Source organism: Drosophila grimshawi, unplaced genomic scaffold, assembly GCF_018153295.1.
Source record: "Drosophila grimshawi isolate 15287-2541.00 unplaced genomic scaffold, ASM1815329v1 contig_311, whole genome shotgun sequence".
Taxonomy (NCBI): domain Eukaryota; kingdom Metazoa; phylum Arthropoda; class Insecta; order Diptera; family Drosophilidae; genus Drosophila; species Drosophila grimshawi.
In genome coordinates, this window is record NW_025063098.1 from 4,453,635 (window position 1) to 4,470,679 (window position 17,045).

Here is a 17,045-nt window from a genome sequence, read left to right on the forward strand (position 1 = left end):
CTAATTATAAACACACGTTTTGAACCCAACTTTTTTGGGTTGAGTGTAAAAACATTCTTTTTATTTACTTAATTTACTTTGCATGTGTTTGATGTGCATTATTATGATTATTATATTTTTAGATGCCCCCAAACAGCGTACACTTGACACTTGGCAGGCGACAAAACGAACGAAAAACAACAAAACGAAAAACAACAAAACGAAAAACGACAACTCCAGCAACGCACTGGAAACGGGCCATGCGCACCTGCGATGCCTGCCTGCGAACTGAATTGAAACTGAACTCAACCTGACGCGTCGCTTGCTATTTCGGCTTAGGCGGCCCTCTCATTCATGCGAACTGTGCGCTCTTCACTCTTCACTCTCTCGCGGCCAGGTAAGAGAAAGTGAGTGTGTGAGTGTGTGTGAGTGAGTGTGCTGCGACTGCGACTGCGGCTGTGGTGGTTTATGAGGCTTGCATGCGTTTCATGCGCTTCTGTGTGCGTGCGTCTGTGCAAAACCGGCTTTTCTGTGTGCGCGACCGCTCTCTGTTACTCTCTATCGCTCTCTTTCTGTCTCTGCTCAATCAACTAGCAACACTTGCGCTGCAGTTGCCTGCAGCAGTGAGTTTTTTCTGTTATTTTTTTTTTTGTGCTGTCTTTTATCGGCGTCTTCTGTGTTTATGCCTCGCTGTCTCACGTTTCAGTCGAGCAGCAGCAGGTTTTTATCGCAAGTCGGCGATTGTTGTCGCTGGCCGTTCTCATAACTAACGCAAAATTATATCATAGATCATGCCAATCGCGCATAACAGCGGCAGCTGCCAGCAGCAGATACAAAACGAAGAAGCAGTAAAAACTGCAGATAAATATGTATGCATGTATGTATGTATGTATGTGTGTGTGTGTATGTCTTCATGCATTTATCTAGAGATAGATCTTGAAAAGCGCTTAACATTTAACCTGTGTTGAAAGTGTTTTTTCTGTTGTTTTTTTTTTGTACTTTGGCTGGGACAAGTTCAAGTGCCCCCGTACTAAACTTGAACAGTTCCAAATGACACTTGACTAAAATGGCCATTACAAATTAAGTTTGCATTAAAAACGTAATTAAAAGCGCTTTAGATTAGTTTTAGGTTCAATCAGTTGTGCGGAATGAAGACATTAAAAATTGCACTAAAATTTAATAATTGCACGAATAGCTCGAGCTCTGAATCAATAATATTAATTGTTATTAATTAATATCGCTATAGTTTTTATTGAGCTTTAGAGCAGTTTTATTACAATTTGTATGACATGGAATTGGAAGCCGAACTTTACGAATTAATTTCAAATACTATTAATGATTATTTAAATGTTTATTAATCACATAACAGACGCTAGAAACCCACCCAGTTTGATTATGATAAATACCAACTAAAAGCTATCATTAACTAATCAAACTGAAAAAAAGTTGTTGTTTTTTTCACGTTTTAATCAGACCCTTTTTAAAGCGAGAGCTGGAAGAAGGGAAGCAACCCTACAGTAATTACTGCAATTCATTCAAAACTCACCTCAGTTGTAACTTGAGCCAGGTGTGGGGGGTTCGGTTGTTGTATATCTTTTGTGTCTGTTTCGTTTTCAGCTCTTGTGGCTATTGTAATTGTTGGTATTGTTTCTGTTTTTGTTTGTGTTTGTATTTTCGTAGTGGGCTTCTTAAGCTTTTGGCTTGATTCGTTCGTTTTGGGTTTCGTTTTGGCTTCAGTTTGTCTCTTGCCATTTTGCAGTGTCTGCAAATCCTTCTTCAGTTGTCCTATATTACGCTCTTTGGTTTTGATTTCCTCTAGCTGCAAAACAGAGAAACAAACAAAAAAAAACACGTACAAGTCAAAGATACGTCTATATATATGTAGATATGTATATTTAACATCGAGACCCAAATTGCACAAACATGTGTATGGGTAAAAATAAAAAAAAATTATATTTATATATATATATGAGTAGTACAAAAAGTTGCCCGTCCGCTTCTACGGCGGCTTCATGTTGGGTTCCTCACGCGTCGTCAACTGTGCGTAACTTACCAAACGTGTTATTTCAATTTTGGCTGACTTTTGTATCTGAGTCAATCGGTTTTCATATGCAGTTTTCAATTGGCGCATATCAGCTGCCTTGCGTCTATCAGCCTGCCCAATGATCTGCAAGAAATCATCATCATCATCATCATCATCATCATCATCAGCAGCAGCAGCAAGTAGCTCTAACAACAACAACATTATCAAACATCAACAACAAAATTGGGGCAGCAAAGTAAGCATTTTTGACATGCTGTTACTGGTTGCACTTAGCTGCATTTCCATTAACCAAACGCGACACATAACAAAAATATAACAAAAAAAAACAACTCATAAATAAAAACAAAAACAAAAAAGCAATATTTGTCGTCCTGTCAGATAAGGTTAAGCATTAATGAAATTAGTCCTGGGGTCTATAAAAACAAAGGTCTGCTCGAGAATTTGCCATAGTAGTTCACAATGATGGCACCTGCAATCATTTGGTGCACATTGCTCCTCCAGCTGCTAGCTGGAATCCAGCTGTTAAGCGCTGAGAATCAGCTGCTTTTGCCCACGAATAGCACTCAGGAGGATTACCTCATGGTAGAGATTAGCAAGATCCTCTGTCGTGCTCGCATCACGGTACTCATCCTCTACTATGAGAATCAGGCGACACACGATCACTCCGGTGATGAAATACTGCGTCCGGTGACCAAGTGCAACATATCCTACATATCACTCAGGTGGGCCATAAATCTCTATAATAATTTACTTTACGTTAGCTTTAGCTGCATTTCTTTAGCTTAAAGTTCGACTTTTATTGTGTGCTTCAAATTGAATACATTTTTCTGTACGTGCTCCAATTTACGCAAAACTTTTCCGTTTCCGCTTTTAACAAGAAATCTTCCGTTTCCTTATTTTGGTGCTCCAATTTACGCACAATTTTTTTTAACCTTAATGGTTTCGCAAATTGGAGCACGGTTGAATATTAAACTAAGCAATATACAAGTTGAATTAATTGATTTTTCATTCATTTCATTTCATTCGTTTTATCTTTCACAAATAGCACAAAACTTTTGCATTTTCGTTTTTAATAAAAATTCTTCCGTTTCCGTTTTCTGGATGCTTTAATTTGGACACAATTTTGTTATCTTTGTTAGCTCAATAATCCAACATTAATTCCATTTTATTATATTTCTGTGTCCACAGAAAACAGTTCCTGCCCCTGCATACCGTTCAGAAAGATGGCACACTTATGTATATGGTAATGATAATCAAGGACATTTCGCAGCCGTTAAAACTATCGTTACTCAATAAGAAATCGGCCAAGAAGCACTTGTCCCATGTCATTCTGGTCGTCCGGGATGCGGAGAAGCTATCGCTGGGCTGGATGCGTGCAAGCTTTCGTCAATTCTGGACCATTTGGCTGTTGAATGTGGTCATCATCTACTGGCGCAATGATCGTTTGCATATCTATCGCTACAATCCGTTCACTAATGACTTTCTGCAGTCGGTGCCCCTCGAGCAGGGGGCGGTGGCAACGTTGCCGCAACTGTTCTCCAAACAGATACCCAACATGCATCGCAAACCGTTGAGGATGTGCATCTTCAATGACAATGTGAGGATGATTTATGGACCGCATGGCCGAATTAGGGGCACAGACGGACTACTCTCCGGGTATATAGCGCAGCGTTTAAATGCCACAAGGATTATCACACGACCCATGTCCTATTTGAACAATCTAAGCACGTACGCCTGTAACCCGGAGATATGGCATGAATTCGATGATGTGGCCATGAATATACGTTTCCTGGTGCCCAGTTTTTTCAATAATCGCATCGAGGCGACTGTCGCCAACAGTCGCGATGATCTGTGCGTGATTGTGCCCAAGGCAACGGACAAGCTGCTCTTCTGGAACATTTTTCGATCGTTTGGCGACCTGGTCTGGCTATCGATTGGATTCAGTTTGCTGCTCGCCTATATCTTTTGCCGGGCACTTTATACGCGACAGCCGAGCACTTTGGCTCTGGATCTGTACTGTTGCACATTGGCGCACCCGATGGCCCATGTGCCGCGGCGCAGATCGATGTGCTTGTTCCTGATCTTCTGGTTGTTCTTTGGTATGCTGATTAGCAGCGCTTTTCGTGGCAATCTGACCAGCATGCTGATCTATCGCAAGCCCCAGCCGGATATCAATGATCTCAGCGAGCTCGCCTCATCCACCTACAAGATCCTCATTCGACCGCGTCACATTTTCTACATCAAAGAATTCCTGGCCACGAGTCAACCGCATCTGGCGAAAATCCGGCAACTTATGCTACCTGTGTCGGAGGAGCAATTCTCGAAGGCTTTCGATAGCAATGATCGCAGATTTGCCTATCTGGAGAAATATCACGTTGCCGCATTCCAGGTGAATACACGACAGCATATGCGTCTGGGCCAACCACAATTCCATCTGATGAACAACTGTCTGGTGCCATTCCATGGCGTCTACATTGTGCCCTATGGTTCACCCTACCTGGGCTATTTCAACACCCTGATTCGTGGTGCCCATGAGTTTGGATTTCATGTCTATTGGAATAACATTATGAACGCAGAGTTTATCAAGTCCGGCACCAAGATGCCACATCATCGACAGCATAGCAGCAACAGTGATGATCCGGTCGTACTCAAACTGGAGCACTTTCCCGCCGTGTTCTTTCTATGGGCCATTGGCATAGCACTGTCTCTCATTGTGTTCTTATGGGAGTTGCTGGCACATAACTGGGCCATAAAAAAGCGCAGAAGCGAACAAAGCATGCAAACTTAAAACACATTTTATATACACACTATATATATATATATATATATATATATATATATAATGTTACACATTACACATAATGTGCTCACACACAGCTCGCTCGAGAATTAGAACGCCTCAGTTGCAGAGTTTATTCTTCTATTAAAAATGTTAAAATTATAATTTCATTTTTTATTCTAGTAATACATTTTTTTTTAATTTTAATTTAATTTTTTACTCTAGTAACATTTAAAAAATAACAATATTAATGTTGGCTAATTTTTTCAATTTATTGCTTTTCACCTACTTTTATTTAATTCCCTTTTATATGCTAGTATCATTTAAAAAGTTAACAAAATTTAAAGTTTACAAAGTTACCAAAATTTCAATTTTGAATCAATTATTTTATTTCACCATTTTTTAATTTAATTTTTATTTAGTAATATTTAAAAATTTAAAAACATTGATATTTTGTGTCACTCTGATTTTATCAATTCATAATTTATTTTAATTTAATTGCTTTTTTATGCTTTCTACATAAAAAAAATGTAACAAAATTTAATTTTTTGCTCATTTCTCCTATTTTATTAATATTCTTCAATGCCAAGCTAAATCAAACAATGTGTAATAATAATTGCAGGCCGTTCTAATTACCGAGCGATCACTGTACATGTTCTACGTACATATAACAATGTATGTATTTATGTATTTGTAATTTATGTAATTTGTAATTACCTGGGTCTTCTCCTCTTTGGTTTTGTTTGCTTCCCTTAGCACGGCGATTTCATTAGTCAGTCTTTGGATTTCATAGTTGATTAGGCCATCGACGGCCGCATGGCTGTTGACCGCCTCTGCGGCCAACTCGTTGGGTTTCTTCGTTAAGTTACATTTCTTCGTTGACTCCAGCGACTGCTGCAGTTTCTTCACATCGTTGCGCCATTTTCGGCTATCGGCATCGTTTTGCGCCCTGCAATTTCAAATTCAAATTAACGCCACAATTACCAATGTCGATGGCACAATTATCGATCAACAGTGTGTTATCGACACAGCTTACTATCTCGAGCGAAAAGCAAAATAAAACAGTAAGCGTAATTCTTGATTTAAATACTACATACCTTAAAGAGCGCACAGCACTGCGTTCGGTTATCAGGCTGGACTTTAGCTATAAATAGGAAATACAGACACATGTTATGAATGCTATTTAATTACATATAAATATACATATATATATATATAGCAACAAAAAAAAATTATATATATATATTATTACTTATATATGTTATGTGATTTGCAAATACCTCATTGACTTCTAAGCGCAGCTGCTCAGCGAGTGCGTTTAGCTTTTGTATTGTGTCCACATTCTCTTGGAGTTTGCGTTTAAAACGCTGTGGTGCCGCCGCCGAAAGCACATTAACGCCGCCAATTATAACGGGTCGTTCGACCTTGCTATTCTGTCTGACTGCTGGTGCTTTTGCTGCAGTTGAGTTGGCAGTCGCATTGACAGACAAGTTGGCAGTCTCGCCAGTGCTACTGTTATTATCCTTGGCGCGGCTTTTGATATTCAAATGTATGCCCTCGATGCGGGTGCGTTTCTCCTGGTTAACGGTATCCCCAACGGAGGTGAGCGATGCGCTCAATTTTTTCTTACGTTTCAATTTATTTTTGCTGGAGACAAGAGTCTGCCAGTCTTCGTTCACATGCACGTGGAAGCACTGTTTCTCTCTGGAGATCTGCGGTTGCTCCAATTTACGCACGGCCCCATTGTGGGGCATTAAGATCTGTGCGGTTTTCTCATTGATCCCTTTGCTAGAGGTCGTTTTTAGTTGATTTTCAGCCATTTTTTTTATATATAAAAAAAAATGTAGCCGTCGTAGTAATTTTTTTTGTTTTATGTTTGTTTAATATATATGCTGCATATACGGTGTGGTCCGACCTAACCGAAAGTCTCGATATATTTCACATTCATTGGAAGTTATAATAATCAATCACGTAGCCGCTGAGTTTTCATTCAGGCTTTATCTGTAAGAAAATATTTTTAAGTTTACTGTGTAATCAAATTGTTATAATTAAGTTTAAATTATAAATTTGAAAAGTATATATTGAAATTAGATTAGTAATTATCAAATTCATTTCTAAATAGATTATAAATGTAAGAAAATTATTTATAAGTTTACTGTGTAATCTAACAAATGTTTATGCTCAATATTAATTGAAATTATTAATTTGAAAAGTTTATATTGCATTTCGACGAAAACTAAACTTGTATTTTGAATATTTAAATAAAAAGTAAATAGTGAAATTAGTTTAATACTGAAAGTAGATGAGTAATTATCAAAATCATTTCTAAATAGATGATAAATGTAAGAAAATTGTTTTTGGGTATACTTTATGTAGTTCTACTGTTTAATCTGACAATTTGCTATAGTTAATAGTAGTTTAGATTCGAATTTAGATTGAAAAGTTTAGATAGCAGACAACTATGTAAACAGTTCTGGTTCTGAAAGTCGGACGGTGAACATTTGACAGGCTTCCTTAGCAGTCGTTCACTTCAAAAGCACTTTTGTTGCTGCTGTTTTGTTTGTGTCTCAATTCTATCAACAAGTTTAACCCCCTTGTATTGATTTATACAGCAAGTGGCAGCGTTTCTTTCAACAACAGTATGTGGCACACATGCACGAGTGCAATCCATCAGCGATAGTTAGTCTTAGTCTTACTAAGTTAGTTTAATGTCTAGTACAATGACGTCAATAACGGCGCTCCTCTTCTGCAATCGTGTATACCACTTAGGGGGTACCCCCTGTGGGCCTCTATCAACAATAACACGCATCAACATTGTAATTTATGATGGGCCATTGGGGCAAGAATTCTTTACATTGTTCATGCATCCGCTCTATACAGAATGTGAGACTATATATATATATGTATATATAGCGGATTGAGAGTGGTACAGTCGAGTTGAGGGCATCATTATTTCGAGTTCATAGAGCAAACGCGCTCGAAAATTTCCGCAAGATCATCTTTATCAAGGTCGTAGATCTCTCTCGCTCTTAGCTATATATATATATATATATATATATATATATTTATGCACTCTTGTACGCTCTGACTATATAGAGATTTGCCATTGGAATTGATTTGACTTAATAAATGCTGTTCAAGCTGATTATGAATACATTTATTAGCTGTACTTCTCCATAAGCAAGAAGAATAGGTTTATTTCTATGATTGCTGTTCTACTTTTCGTGCGACTACTGTAAAAGTAAATTTACAACGCTCATGTTGCACATTTTGGTTTTAATTTAATTAAATACAATGTGTGGCCCCAAACGCGACCAAATGAATAAAGTGTTATTTGGGCCGAGACACGACATGGTGACATCACGTGCCTTGCCTTTCCAGCTCGCCCACAACATCCAACTCCAACCACAAAAAAAAAGAAAAAAAAAAAAGAAATTAATATTGCGATGAAAATTTGCACAATTCGAAAGAGTCTTAATTTTTTGTGTGTATTTCGTGTGTCATAAACAAATATACTGAAAATGTGATTTCGAAATGAGATGAATCGTTAAACTGTACACTATCTATAGATATGGAAGTGTGCAGACGCTGATTCATTCAAGATCGCATATACGCACCATTAACATCAAAAAAACCTTGGATAAACTTGTCTATTAACTAGAACAAAACTTTGGCATGCGTCGTAATTAATTTGGGAAATTTATTGACAGCTGTCTTTTTTCCCTTTTTCTCTTTCTCTTTCTCTCTCGCTGTCTCACTCCACTAACGAGTTTTGTAATATGTAATATGTATACACAACTGTTTATTTACTTGCGGTCTTGTTTATTTTTTTGCAGTGTATTCCGCAATGACGTCAATATATACACACACACATATAATAATGTTATTTTCAGTATGTGTAATTTTCGCGGCGCGTACTAAAATTTCTGGTATGCAGAGCAACACTCGAAATTATTTTTCAATATAATTGCAAAAAGATACTTTTTTTCGTAGAACACTTTTAAGAACTTTTCACACAAGTCGTTTCGAATAACATGTAGCTTTCAATATATAATATTTCAGCTACTGCTACTACTACTACTAAGTGCTGTCGAGAAACATGCATATAGTATTTAACAATTAATATATCAATTTAAAAATTACTAATAGCAAACAAACGTTCTATTCTAGTTGCTCGAGTTTCGTTTCGCTTAGCGGCAGCGGAGATCTTTCGTTTCGGCCGGACACCGATTGACTAAACGGACGTCTCGAGCTTTTCTGTGCTTTTCACATTTCGTGCCATTTAATTAAAGAAAGCTTTGGCATTTATTGATGCATTCTATAACTGTGTCTGTGTGTGTGTGTTTATAGCGGTTCAATTGCCTCCGGCTTGCGCTGTGGTATGGTGGGAAAGTGTTGAAAGCTTTTGACCGGGAATCAGGCGCATTGTGTCGGAAGCGGCTAAATTGTTTGAACCTTAAGCATTTGTTTCGACTGCATTCGTAACCAAAACAAAACTGACTGCATTCCCCACTTCGATGCCTATAAAAAGAATCAAATTATGAGCGGGCTGCAAACAGCTGGAGCTTTACAAATGACATACAAATTTCTGACAATGACTTAACGACATGCTGAATGATGGACACAATTAGGCCGTCTCAATTTTACGCACACAAACATTTTGGGGGTGCCTCGGAAATTGAAACTTATTCAAAAATATAGTTTGTCGTTTGCAATAAATCAAAAAAAATGTGTTCTTTTTATTATGTTTGTGTAAAGAATTTAAGAAAAAATACTCAAATTGGTCTTGTAAATATAGAAAAATATGACTTAAATAAGTTTTATTGATTGCTGAGTGGAAAGTTTTACGCGCATAAATATTTTGGGGATGCCTCGGAAATTGGTAGTTATTCAAAATTAGAGTTTGTCGTTTGCAATAAATCAAAAAATTATGTTTTATTATGTATGTGTAAAGAATTGAGAAAAAATATTCAATTTGGTCTAGTAAATATAGAAAAATGTGACTAACATAACTAACATAAATTAAATTGATTGATAAGTGAAAAGTATAGATCTAGAATACAATTAGTAATATATAATATAATAATAATTTGCACTTACCCCTTTATATGCATTACATTTCGTCAATTCAAGAATATCTTCACAGATTCCGTTTCGTAATCAATTCACTTTAATTTGATAAGAACTCACTTGACATAATTGTCTGGCGAATTTTGTTTTCTCGTTAAGCAACTAAAATTCCAATTCCATTTTACCGAATTAGATTTAGATGAAACTATTTGAACATAGTTGATAATATAAAAATTGGCCTTTAAATAGCTCCTCTCTGCTCGAAACGAACAACTCACTCAAGTTGAGCGGTCGGAATAAACTGAAAGCATGCAACACATTCTAGAATGGAATATCTGTGTCCAACGACGAGTGGAAGATCGCCAAATATATATAAATAGCTAACAAAAATATGCAGCTATATTTGAAGTTTGTATACAAAAGGGGACAATTACAATTACCTTATTTACTAAAAAAGGTGCTAGGAATTTAACTTATAGAAAGAATTCAAGTGTCTGAAATTACTTAGTTATATTTAACTTAACATTAAGAAGACAATACATTAATTTTGAGTGTGCTCCTTGCTAGCTTCAAATTGGCGCGCAAAACACGCAATAAATATGTCACAGCTTCAATTATCGAATTTGTTCTTAAATTATCGAATGATCGATGTTTTGAAACTTACATGCGATGTCGTTTAAAAAAGATCTGCTAATTGCAACACTGCGATTTAATCGATAACGTCATCGATAGCCTGCTGCTCTGCCGCTTACTCATTGCGGAAAACGTGAAAGAAAATCATATTGCCGCCTGTCTGCTACCAAAATTGATTGTTTTAGCTAATATTCACGCAAAACGGCAAATACCATCAATTAAATATGGTTAGTAAAGGTGTAAATTAATACAAAACCAGCACAAGCCAAACAAAAACGAATTAATTGCAAAAATCGTATTTCAAGTAAATTGAAAACATGTGCGCCTCGTGATTATAATTAAAGTTTTATAGTTTTACAATTAAAGGCAATAAAATGAATAGTTTATTCAACAAGATCTGGTTTGCTTGCAGTGGAATGCAACTGTGCATCATGCGCCGCAATCGAAACATAACCTTCAAAGAAGCTTCTCGCAAAACTGACATCTGTCAAAGAAGCCGCTGACTAATTTTATACTTTTTTCACTTGTGTTTTTGTAGCAGCCACAAATTGTGCTCCTGAAGGAAGGCACCGACACGTCGCAGGGCAAGCCGCAGCTGGTATCGAATATCAATGCCTGCCAATCGATTGTCGACGCTGTCCGCACCACACTGGGTCCGCGCGGCATGGACAAACTGATTGTGGATGCACAGGGCAAAGCGACCATATCGAATGACGGTGCCACCATTATGAAACTGCTCGAGATCATTCATCCCGCGGCCAAAACTCTCGTGGACATTGCCAAGTCACAGGATGCCGAGGTAAGAATTGGCTTTAAAACATGTTTTGGTCACGTGACTTTTACACTCATCTGATCCACAGGTGGGTGATGGCACCACATCGGTTGTGCTGCTCGCGGGCGAGTTTCTCAAGCAGGTCAAACCGTTTGTGGAGGAGGGAGTGCATCCCCGTATTATCATCAAGGCCATACGCAAGGCACTGCAGCTCTCCATGGATAAGATCAATTCGATGGCGGTGCGCATTGAGAAACAGTCGAAGGCGGAGCAGCGAACACTGCTCGAGAAGTGTGCAGCGACAGCGATGTCTTCAAAGCTGATACATCAGCAAAAGGATTTCTTCTCCAAAATCGTTGTGGAAGCTGTGCTCTCGCTGGATGAGCTGTTGCCGCTGAACATGATTGGCATTAAGAAGGTAGCCGGCGGTTCACTGGAGGAATCCCAACTAATCTCGGGCGTTGCGTTCAAGAAGACCTTCTCCTATGCCGGCTTCGAGATGGCACCCAAATCCTATGACAATTGCAAAATTGCCCTATTAAATATCGAACTGGAACTGAAGGCCGAACGCGACAATGCCGAGATTCGGGTGGACAATGTGAAGGAGTATCAGAAAATTGTCGATGCCGAATGGCAAATATTGTACAACAAATTGGCCAAAGTGCATGAGTCCGGCGCCAATGTGGTGCTCTCCAAGCTGCCCATTGGCGATGTGGCCACACAGTATTTCGCCGATCGTGACATTTTCTGCGCCGGCCGCGTTCCCGACGAGGATCTCAAGCGCACAATGAAGGCATGCGGCGGCGCTGTTATGACCACAGCGAATGACATCAAAGCCAACGTTCTGGGCCACTGCAAGCATTTCGAGGAGCGTCAAGTCGGCGGTGATCGTTTCAACCTATTCCAAGGTGCGACTGTTTAATTATTAGCTATGTTTTTTAACTATATATTAACCGGATCTCTTACAGGCTGTCCGAATGCCAAGACGAGCACACTGATTCTGCGCGGAGGCGCCGAACAGTTCCTGGAGGAGACGGAACGTTCGCTCCACGATGCCATCATGATTGTGCGTCGCACAATTAAGCATGACTCAGTTGTGGCCGGTGGCGGTGCCATCGAAATGGAACTGTCCAAGCTGTTGCGCGACTATTCGCGCACCATTGCCGGCAAGGAGCAGCTGCTGATTGCGGCAATTGCCAAGGGACTGGAGATTATACCGCGTCAGCTGTGCGACAATGCCGGCTTCGATGCCACCAACATTCTCAACAAGCTGCGCCAGAAGCATGCCCAAGGTGAGCAAAAGACAACTACACATTTATATATAAATTTATATAATCCCAATCAGCCATATCCTTTGACTAGACACTATCTGCATATAGTTTAGCGATTTGATTATGTATATACAGCTGAGAAAAGATTGAAAAGAATATATTTATATATTATATTGAAAAAATATATATTAAAAGAAATATATAGTTAAAAAATGATTAAAATTGTATTTAAGCACAAGCCATCAATACTCAAGATAAGTAAACATTAAATAATTGAATAGCTACCAAATTTTTAATAACTAATTTTCAAATCTTAAATAATAGTTGTTTTGCTGTCTCATAAAATGAAAATTCTCAATATTTTCATAGTCCCTTTCAAAACTCCTTTAATTCCGTGGATCATTTTACTCTTTGACATATCCAAATATTTCTTTTACCTATACTTTTGATTATCTTCTGTTTTGGTCTGTTTTAAAATATCCTAATTATTTAGCACTGGACAAGTTTATTGACCAAAATACTACAATTGTAACTTAATAGCTTATTTGAAAACATTCCATAAAAATGTGGCTCTTTTTATGGTGATAAAATTGCACTGTTGAAAATCGTGATCTCTTCAAAATCTTCAATGTAATACTGCAATTTGTTTGTTTCTCATCGGGGAATGATTTCAAATAATATTTAAATAAGATATTTGTATCCATATTTACTTGTCTTCAGTATTGATTGCATGTGCTTTAAACTATATTTAAACGTTTTCCAAAACATATTATTTTGACCGCAGCTGTTTATAAATAATCCCAATCAGTTTTAGTACTAGCAAATATTCTTTTGCTTTATATGCATATAGATTTCAAATTTGATTTGAAATATTTAGAGAATTGTTTTCAAATTTAGATTCCATATTTGATTTGGTTTTCAGATTTCACATTTATGAATGTATAGATTGCAGATTTAATGATGACTCTAAGTAGGCATAAGCCCTGATTTATTAAGATTCTTCATATTTGGTTTTTCTATTTACTTTTTGAGTTGTAGTTAAAAACTTTTAAAATCCATTTTACCCAAAATTTCCCCAATTGAACTTTGTGAAATGATTTGAAAATCTTTAAACTCAGTTTTTTCGATTTTAGATAGGCGATTCTTTTCAAAATAGCCTTGATATATCCCGACTATATATAGATATAGATAACAAAAGATATTTGGAGCGTTAACTTTTTAATCTTAATTTATTTAGTTTTCGTCGTTTTTCAATTGATTTACATTAAATGCTTATTCAAAATTTCACTGTTTGAGCTGCTGCTGTTCGTGCCACAGTCGAAAGCAGGGCGACACACAGAGGCCAGGTGTGTCGGGGCACAGGTTGCACATGTATTTGGTGAACTGCAACATGCCGCCCTTGTGGCAATGACGGCAATTCTTGCGTAACGCTTTGCCATTCCTCTGGATGAGCACCAGCGCATGCGTGGACTCCGCAGCAGAAAGCCCCAATCGATTAACGGTTGCTGCAGCTGCTCGCTTCGATTGTGCCTCCTGTCGCCGGTTGCCACTGGTTGGCGATGCTGCAGCAGCATTGACACTTGAGTCGGGCACATTTGTTGCCCCAGCTGCTGCTGGTGCATCCTCTTTGAGCAGCGACTTGATGATGGCCATGCGAAACTCGGCGTATGTTTTCAGTTTGTGGGGATCGCTGCCACAGCTGGCGTTGCCACTGCTGTTGCGTCCCGGCTGCGCATTTGCCACATACAACACATGGGCATTGAACACGAACAGATTCAGCAAATAGATGCACAACTGTTGCTGCCGCTCCAATCCAGCGCAACTCGGCTGATAGCTAATCAATAGCTGACGCATCGATTGCGCCGGCTTGAGCTGAAAGTCCAGCTCCTGGATGAGTTTGGGGCGTGCATTAATCTTCTGCATGGACATCTCCTTGGCGTAGATGGCCAGGCAGTCAGAGCTGTAGAAATAGACGCACTTCTCGCGTCGTCGCCACTTGGCCATCATCAGAGGCGTCGCCGCATATCGGGTGGCAATGCTATTGGCCGTCAGCTGTTGGTAGACCAACGCCTTGCTGTTCCCATACCGATTCCTGTCCAGCAGTCCGCTACAATACGTGCCCAGTCGGGCCAGCTCATGGGCCAGCCCGTAGCTGCCATAATATTTGCACACATAGACACTGTGGCCATGCAACAGATGCGTTTGGAGCAACTGCAGCGCCAGCTCATTCCGATGCGCCACCAACTGACGCGAGTTCCTCGCCAGCTGGCGATGACGCTGCAACTCCGGCAGGATGCGCAGAATTAAACCACTGTGCTCGCTCAACAGATGCAACATCAAAGCATTGCAACGCTGCTTCGGTGGCAACTCCTGTTGGTAGCTAAACTGCTGTTTCCAGTGGATGATCGGCTCGTTCAGCACCAGCTGCTGCCCGCACACATACAGCTCGGACATGCGTGCATTGTAGTAGCCAATCAGCTTGCCAGCCTGTCCCACATCCATGTCCGCATTGCCGCCAGGCAGCTCCTCAAAGCTCAACGATTGCAGCAACTGTTGGAATCGCAGCAGCGACATTTTCGCCGCAAATCCCATAAAACCGGGATACATATTTCGTGTCCAATAGTCGCTCAATTGCGCCAATTTCACATCGCTCAACAGCAAACAGAGTCCCACAAATGTTTCCATCTCATCGGCGCTGGCCGGCTCCTCCACGCGGCAGCTCTTGGCGAGCTGGGCAAAGAACTCGGCTCGATTGCCCAGCAGCTGATTGAAATAGTAACGTGGACAGGCGAGTTTTCTAATTGATCTCAAGCCCGTTTGACCCGCCGGCGTATTGAATTTGAATATCAAACGTGGCGTTGTCGGCTGTGACGTCCACTCCGGATCATAGTCATCAGCCTCATCTGAAACAAAAAAGAGAGCGAAAAATTGGCAATCGAGAATATTTTTGATTTTTGAATATTTATTTTTTGATTACCATCGCAAAAGACATCGTTTGCCGCACCAAAGTTAATCTCTGAGTAGCCATCCTCATCCGAATCGCTTTGCTGTTCCAGCTCTGGTTTTGTATCCTCCACTAAAGTTTTTGTTGTGTTTGTTGTTGTTGTTGCTGTTGTTGCTGCTGCTGCTTCTTCTTTTTCTGTGTTCACAGCGAGTTGTAGTTGTAGTTGCAGCTCGGTCAAATCGGGTTTAATGTCCACACAATCGTAGTCGGCCAGCGGATAGCTGCTGGCCAGCAACGGTTCCGTTTTCACATCCAAACTTTGTCGTTTCACCGGCGAGCGATGTACATCTTGGCGCGGCTTTAACTGCTGCTTGCGCTTGCGGCCCGTTGTCGACATTTCTCCTCAATATATATTTATATAAATATATATATTAGGTGGTTAATTTTCTTTCGTTAGTTAAAAGTTTGCTGCTGCGGCTGCTGCTGCTGCTGCTTTGTGTTGCTGTCTCAACTGCAAAGTTGTTCTTTCGTCTAGCGCGTGTTTGTGTTGGCAGCTCTTTCGTTCGACGTTTTTTGAGCGAGCTGTGTTCTCTTTCGCACCCATTGTGCTGGCATATTTGCAGCTTTGTCTTGCGCGCGGGCATTTTTTGCAGCGGTGCTGCCAACGTGTGGCAAATAGATTTTTCATGTTAGCGATGTGCGTGACAAGCACGAAATTAGTTGCCGATATATTTCATTTATTAATGTTTTTTAATAATTAACCTAGCTATATTTATTAATATTTTTTATCATTTTTATTTTGCACAGGTGGCCAATGGTTTGGCGTTGACATCACCAAGGAGGACATTTCCGATAACTTTGAGCAGTGTGTGTGGGAGCCATCGATTATTAAGATAAATGCGCTCACCGCTGCCTCGGAGGCCGCTTGCATGATCCTCTCCGTTGATGAGACAATAAAGAGCCCCAAGGCCGGTGAACCGCCCATGGCTGGTGGCGGCATGGGCATGGGTCGTGGTATGGGCAGGCCCATGTAAAAAAGAAAATAAAACAAAATAAAATATACTTAAAAACAAAGCAAAACAGCTATAAAACTACAACACTAAACATCAACATAAAACACACACACACTCAACAAACATTCACTTGCATTTCTCTCTCGTATCTTAACACACCTTCTCACATGTATTACTTTACCGGTCATAAATTGCAGGCTTTTTCGTTGCACCATTTGAACAATTTATATAATTACTGACCGCTCTGCCTACGTCTAATAAACGAAAATTAAATATTTTCTATAACAACAAACGAGCGTCGTTTTTCTATTATCCATATGGCAACTCTAGTGGCGCTCAAATCGAGCGCGCATTTTTTTGTCATGTGAAACCAAAACTTTTTAAAATGCGTTGTCATCGACCTCAAATATTGGTAGGAAATCACCAGCTTATCAAAATAAGCTTTCAATGATAAGCAAACCTGAAAGAAACCAATTAGGTTCGTAAGCAATTTGGAAGCCTTCATTTTTATTTATTTTGAAGTTCGCATTTTGCTATAAC

The 17,045-nt window shown here is 39.4% G+C and overlaps 4 protein-coding genes across 8 annotated transcripts in view; 2 read left to right on the forward strand and 2 right to left on the reverse strand.

Moving 5' to 3' along the window:
• LOC6563303 (myosin-11) overlaps window positions 1–9,033 on the reverse strand; it is a 34,481-nt gene extending 25,448 nt beyond the window's left edge. Inside the window, exons 1-6 of one of the 4 annotated variants that reach the window (XM_032737710.2) lie at window positions 8,946–9,033; window positions 6,083–6,803; window positions 5,900–5,946; window positions 5,520–5,751; window positions 2,033–2,146; window positions 1,526–1,798 (exon numbers count right to left, since the gene is read on the reverse strand). In XM_032737710.2, the coding sequence (XP_032593601.1) occupies window positions 1,526–1,798; window positions 2,033–2,146; window positions 5,520–5,751; window positions 5,900–5,946; window positions 6,083–6,622 (1,206 nt within the window). In that variant the 5' untranslated portion in view covers window positions 6,623–6,803; window positions 8,946–9,033. Of the gene's footprint in view, window positions 1–1,525; window positions 1,799–2,032; window positions 2,147–5,519; window positions 5,752–5,899; window positions 5,947–6,082; window positions 6,804–8,419 lie in introns of all 4 variants that reach the window. The other 3 variants (XM_032737708.2, XM_032737709.2, XM_032737711.2) reach the window with 3 other exon arrangements.
• On the forward strand, window positions 750–4,823 carry LOC6563302. Of its 2 annotated transcripts, none has more exons than XM_032737713.1 (2): window positions 750–856; window positions 3,212–4,823. In XM_032737713.1, the coding sequence occupies exons 1-2, from the start codon at window positions 771–773 to the stop codon at window positions 4,809–4,811; spliced, it is 1,686 nt and encodes a 561-aa protein (XP_032593604.1). In that variant the 5' UTR covers window positions 750–770; the 3' UTR covers window positions 4,812–4,823. The 2 variants fall into 2 exon arrangements, with proteins under 2 accessions (XP_032593604.1, XP_043071133.1); XM_043215198.1 differs by lacking the exon at window positions 750–856 and adding an exon at window positions 2,606–2,745.
• A 1,543-nt stretch (window positions 9,034–10,576) lies between the features above and the next one.
• Window positions 10,577–16,797, forward strand: LOC6563864 (T-complex protein 1 subunit eta). Its single transcript, XM_001990379.3, has 5 exons — window positions 10,577–10,732; window positions 11,044–11,304; window positions 11,366–12,185; window positions 12,246–12,569; window positions 16,300–16,797. Exons 1-5 carry the CDS (start codon window positions 10,730–10,732, stop codon window positions 16,524–16,526), a joined length of 1,635 nt encoding a protein of 544 aa, XP_001990415.2. The 5' UTR covers window positions 10,577–10,729; the 3' UTR covers window positions 16,527–16,797.
• On the reverse strand, window positions 13,822–16,138 carry LOC6563865. Its single transcript, XM_001990380.3, has 2 exons — window positions 15,526–16,138; window positions 13,822–15,451 (listed from the first exon to the last, which is right to left on the reverse strand). Exons 1-2 carry the CDS (start codon window positions 15,887–15,889, stop codon window positions 13,833–13,835), a joined length of 1,983 nt encoding a protein of 660 aa, XP_001990416.1. The 5' UTR covers window positions 15,890–16,138; the 3' UTR covers window positions 13,822–13,832.
• Window positions 16,798–17,045: the final 248 nt, after the last annotated feature.

Excerpts from the sequence above, each read along its gene's own strand:
- LOC6563302 (XM_032737713.1), top strand. The coding sequence starts at position 771 with ATGCCAATCGCGCATAACAGCGGCAGCTGCCAGCAGCAGATACAAAAC. Across the intron at positions 857-3,211 it reads GCAGATAAATATGTATGCAT|AAAACAGTTCCTGCCCCTGC; the intron begins GTATGTATGTAT and ends CTGTGTCCACAG.
- LOC6563864 (XM_001990379.3), top strand. Across the intron at positions 12,186-12,245 it reads TCGTTTCAACCTATTCCAAG|GCTGTCCGAATGCCAAGACG; the intron begins GTGCGACTGTTT and ends GATCTCTTACAG. Across the intron at positions 12,570-16,299 it reads GCGCCAGAAGCATGCCCAAG|GTGGCCAATGGTTTGGCGTT; the intron begins GTGAGCAAAAGA and ends TATTTTGCACAG.
- LOC6563865 (XM_001990380.3), bottom strand. The coding sequence starts at position 15,889 with ATGTCGACAACGGGCCGCAAGCGCAAGCAGCAGTTAAAGCCGCGCCAA. Across the intron at positions 15,452-15,525 it reads AAACGATGTCTTTTGCGATG|ATGAGGCTGATGACTATGAT; the intron begins GTAATCAAAAAA and ends TTTTTGTTTCAG.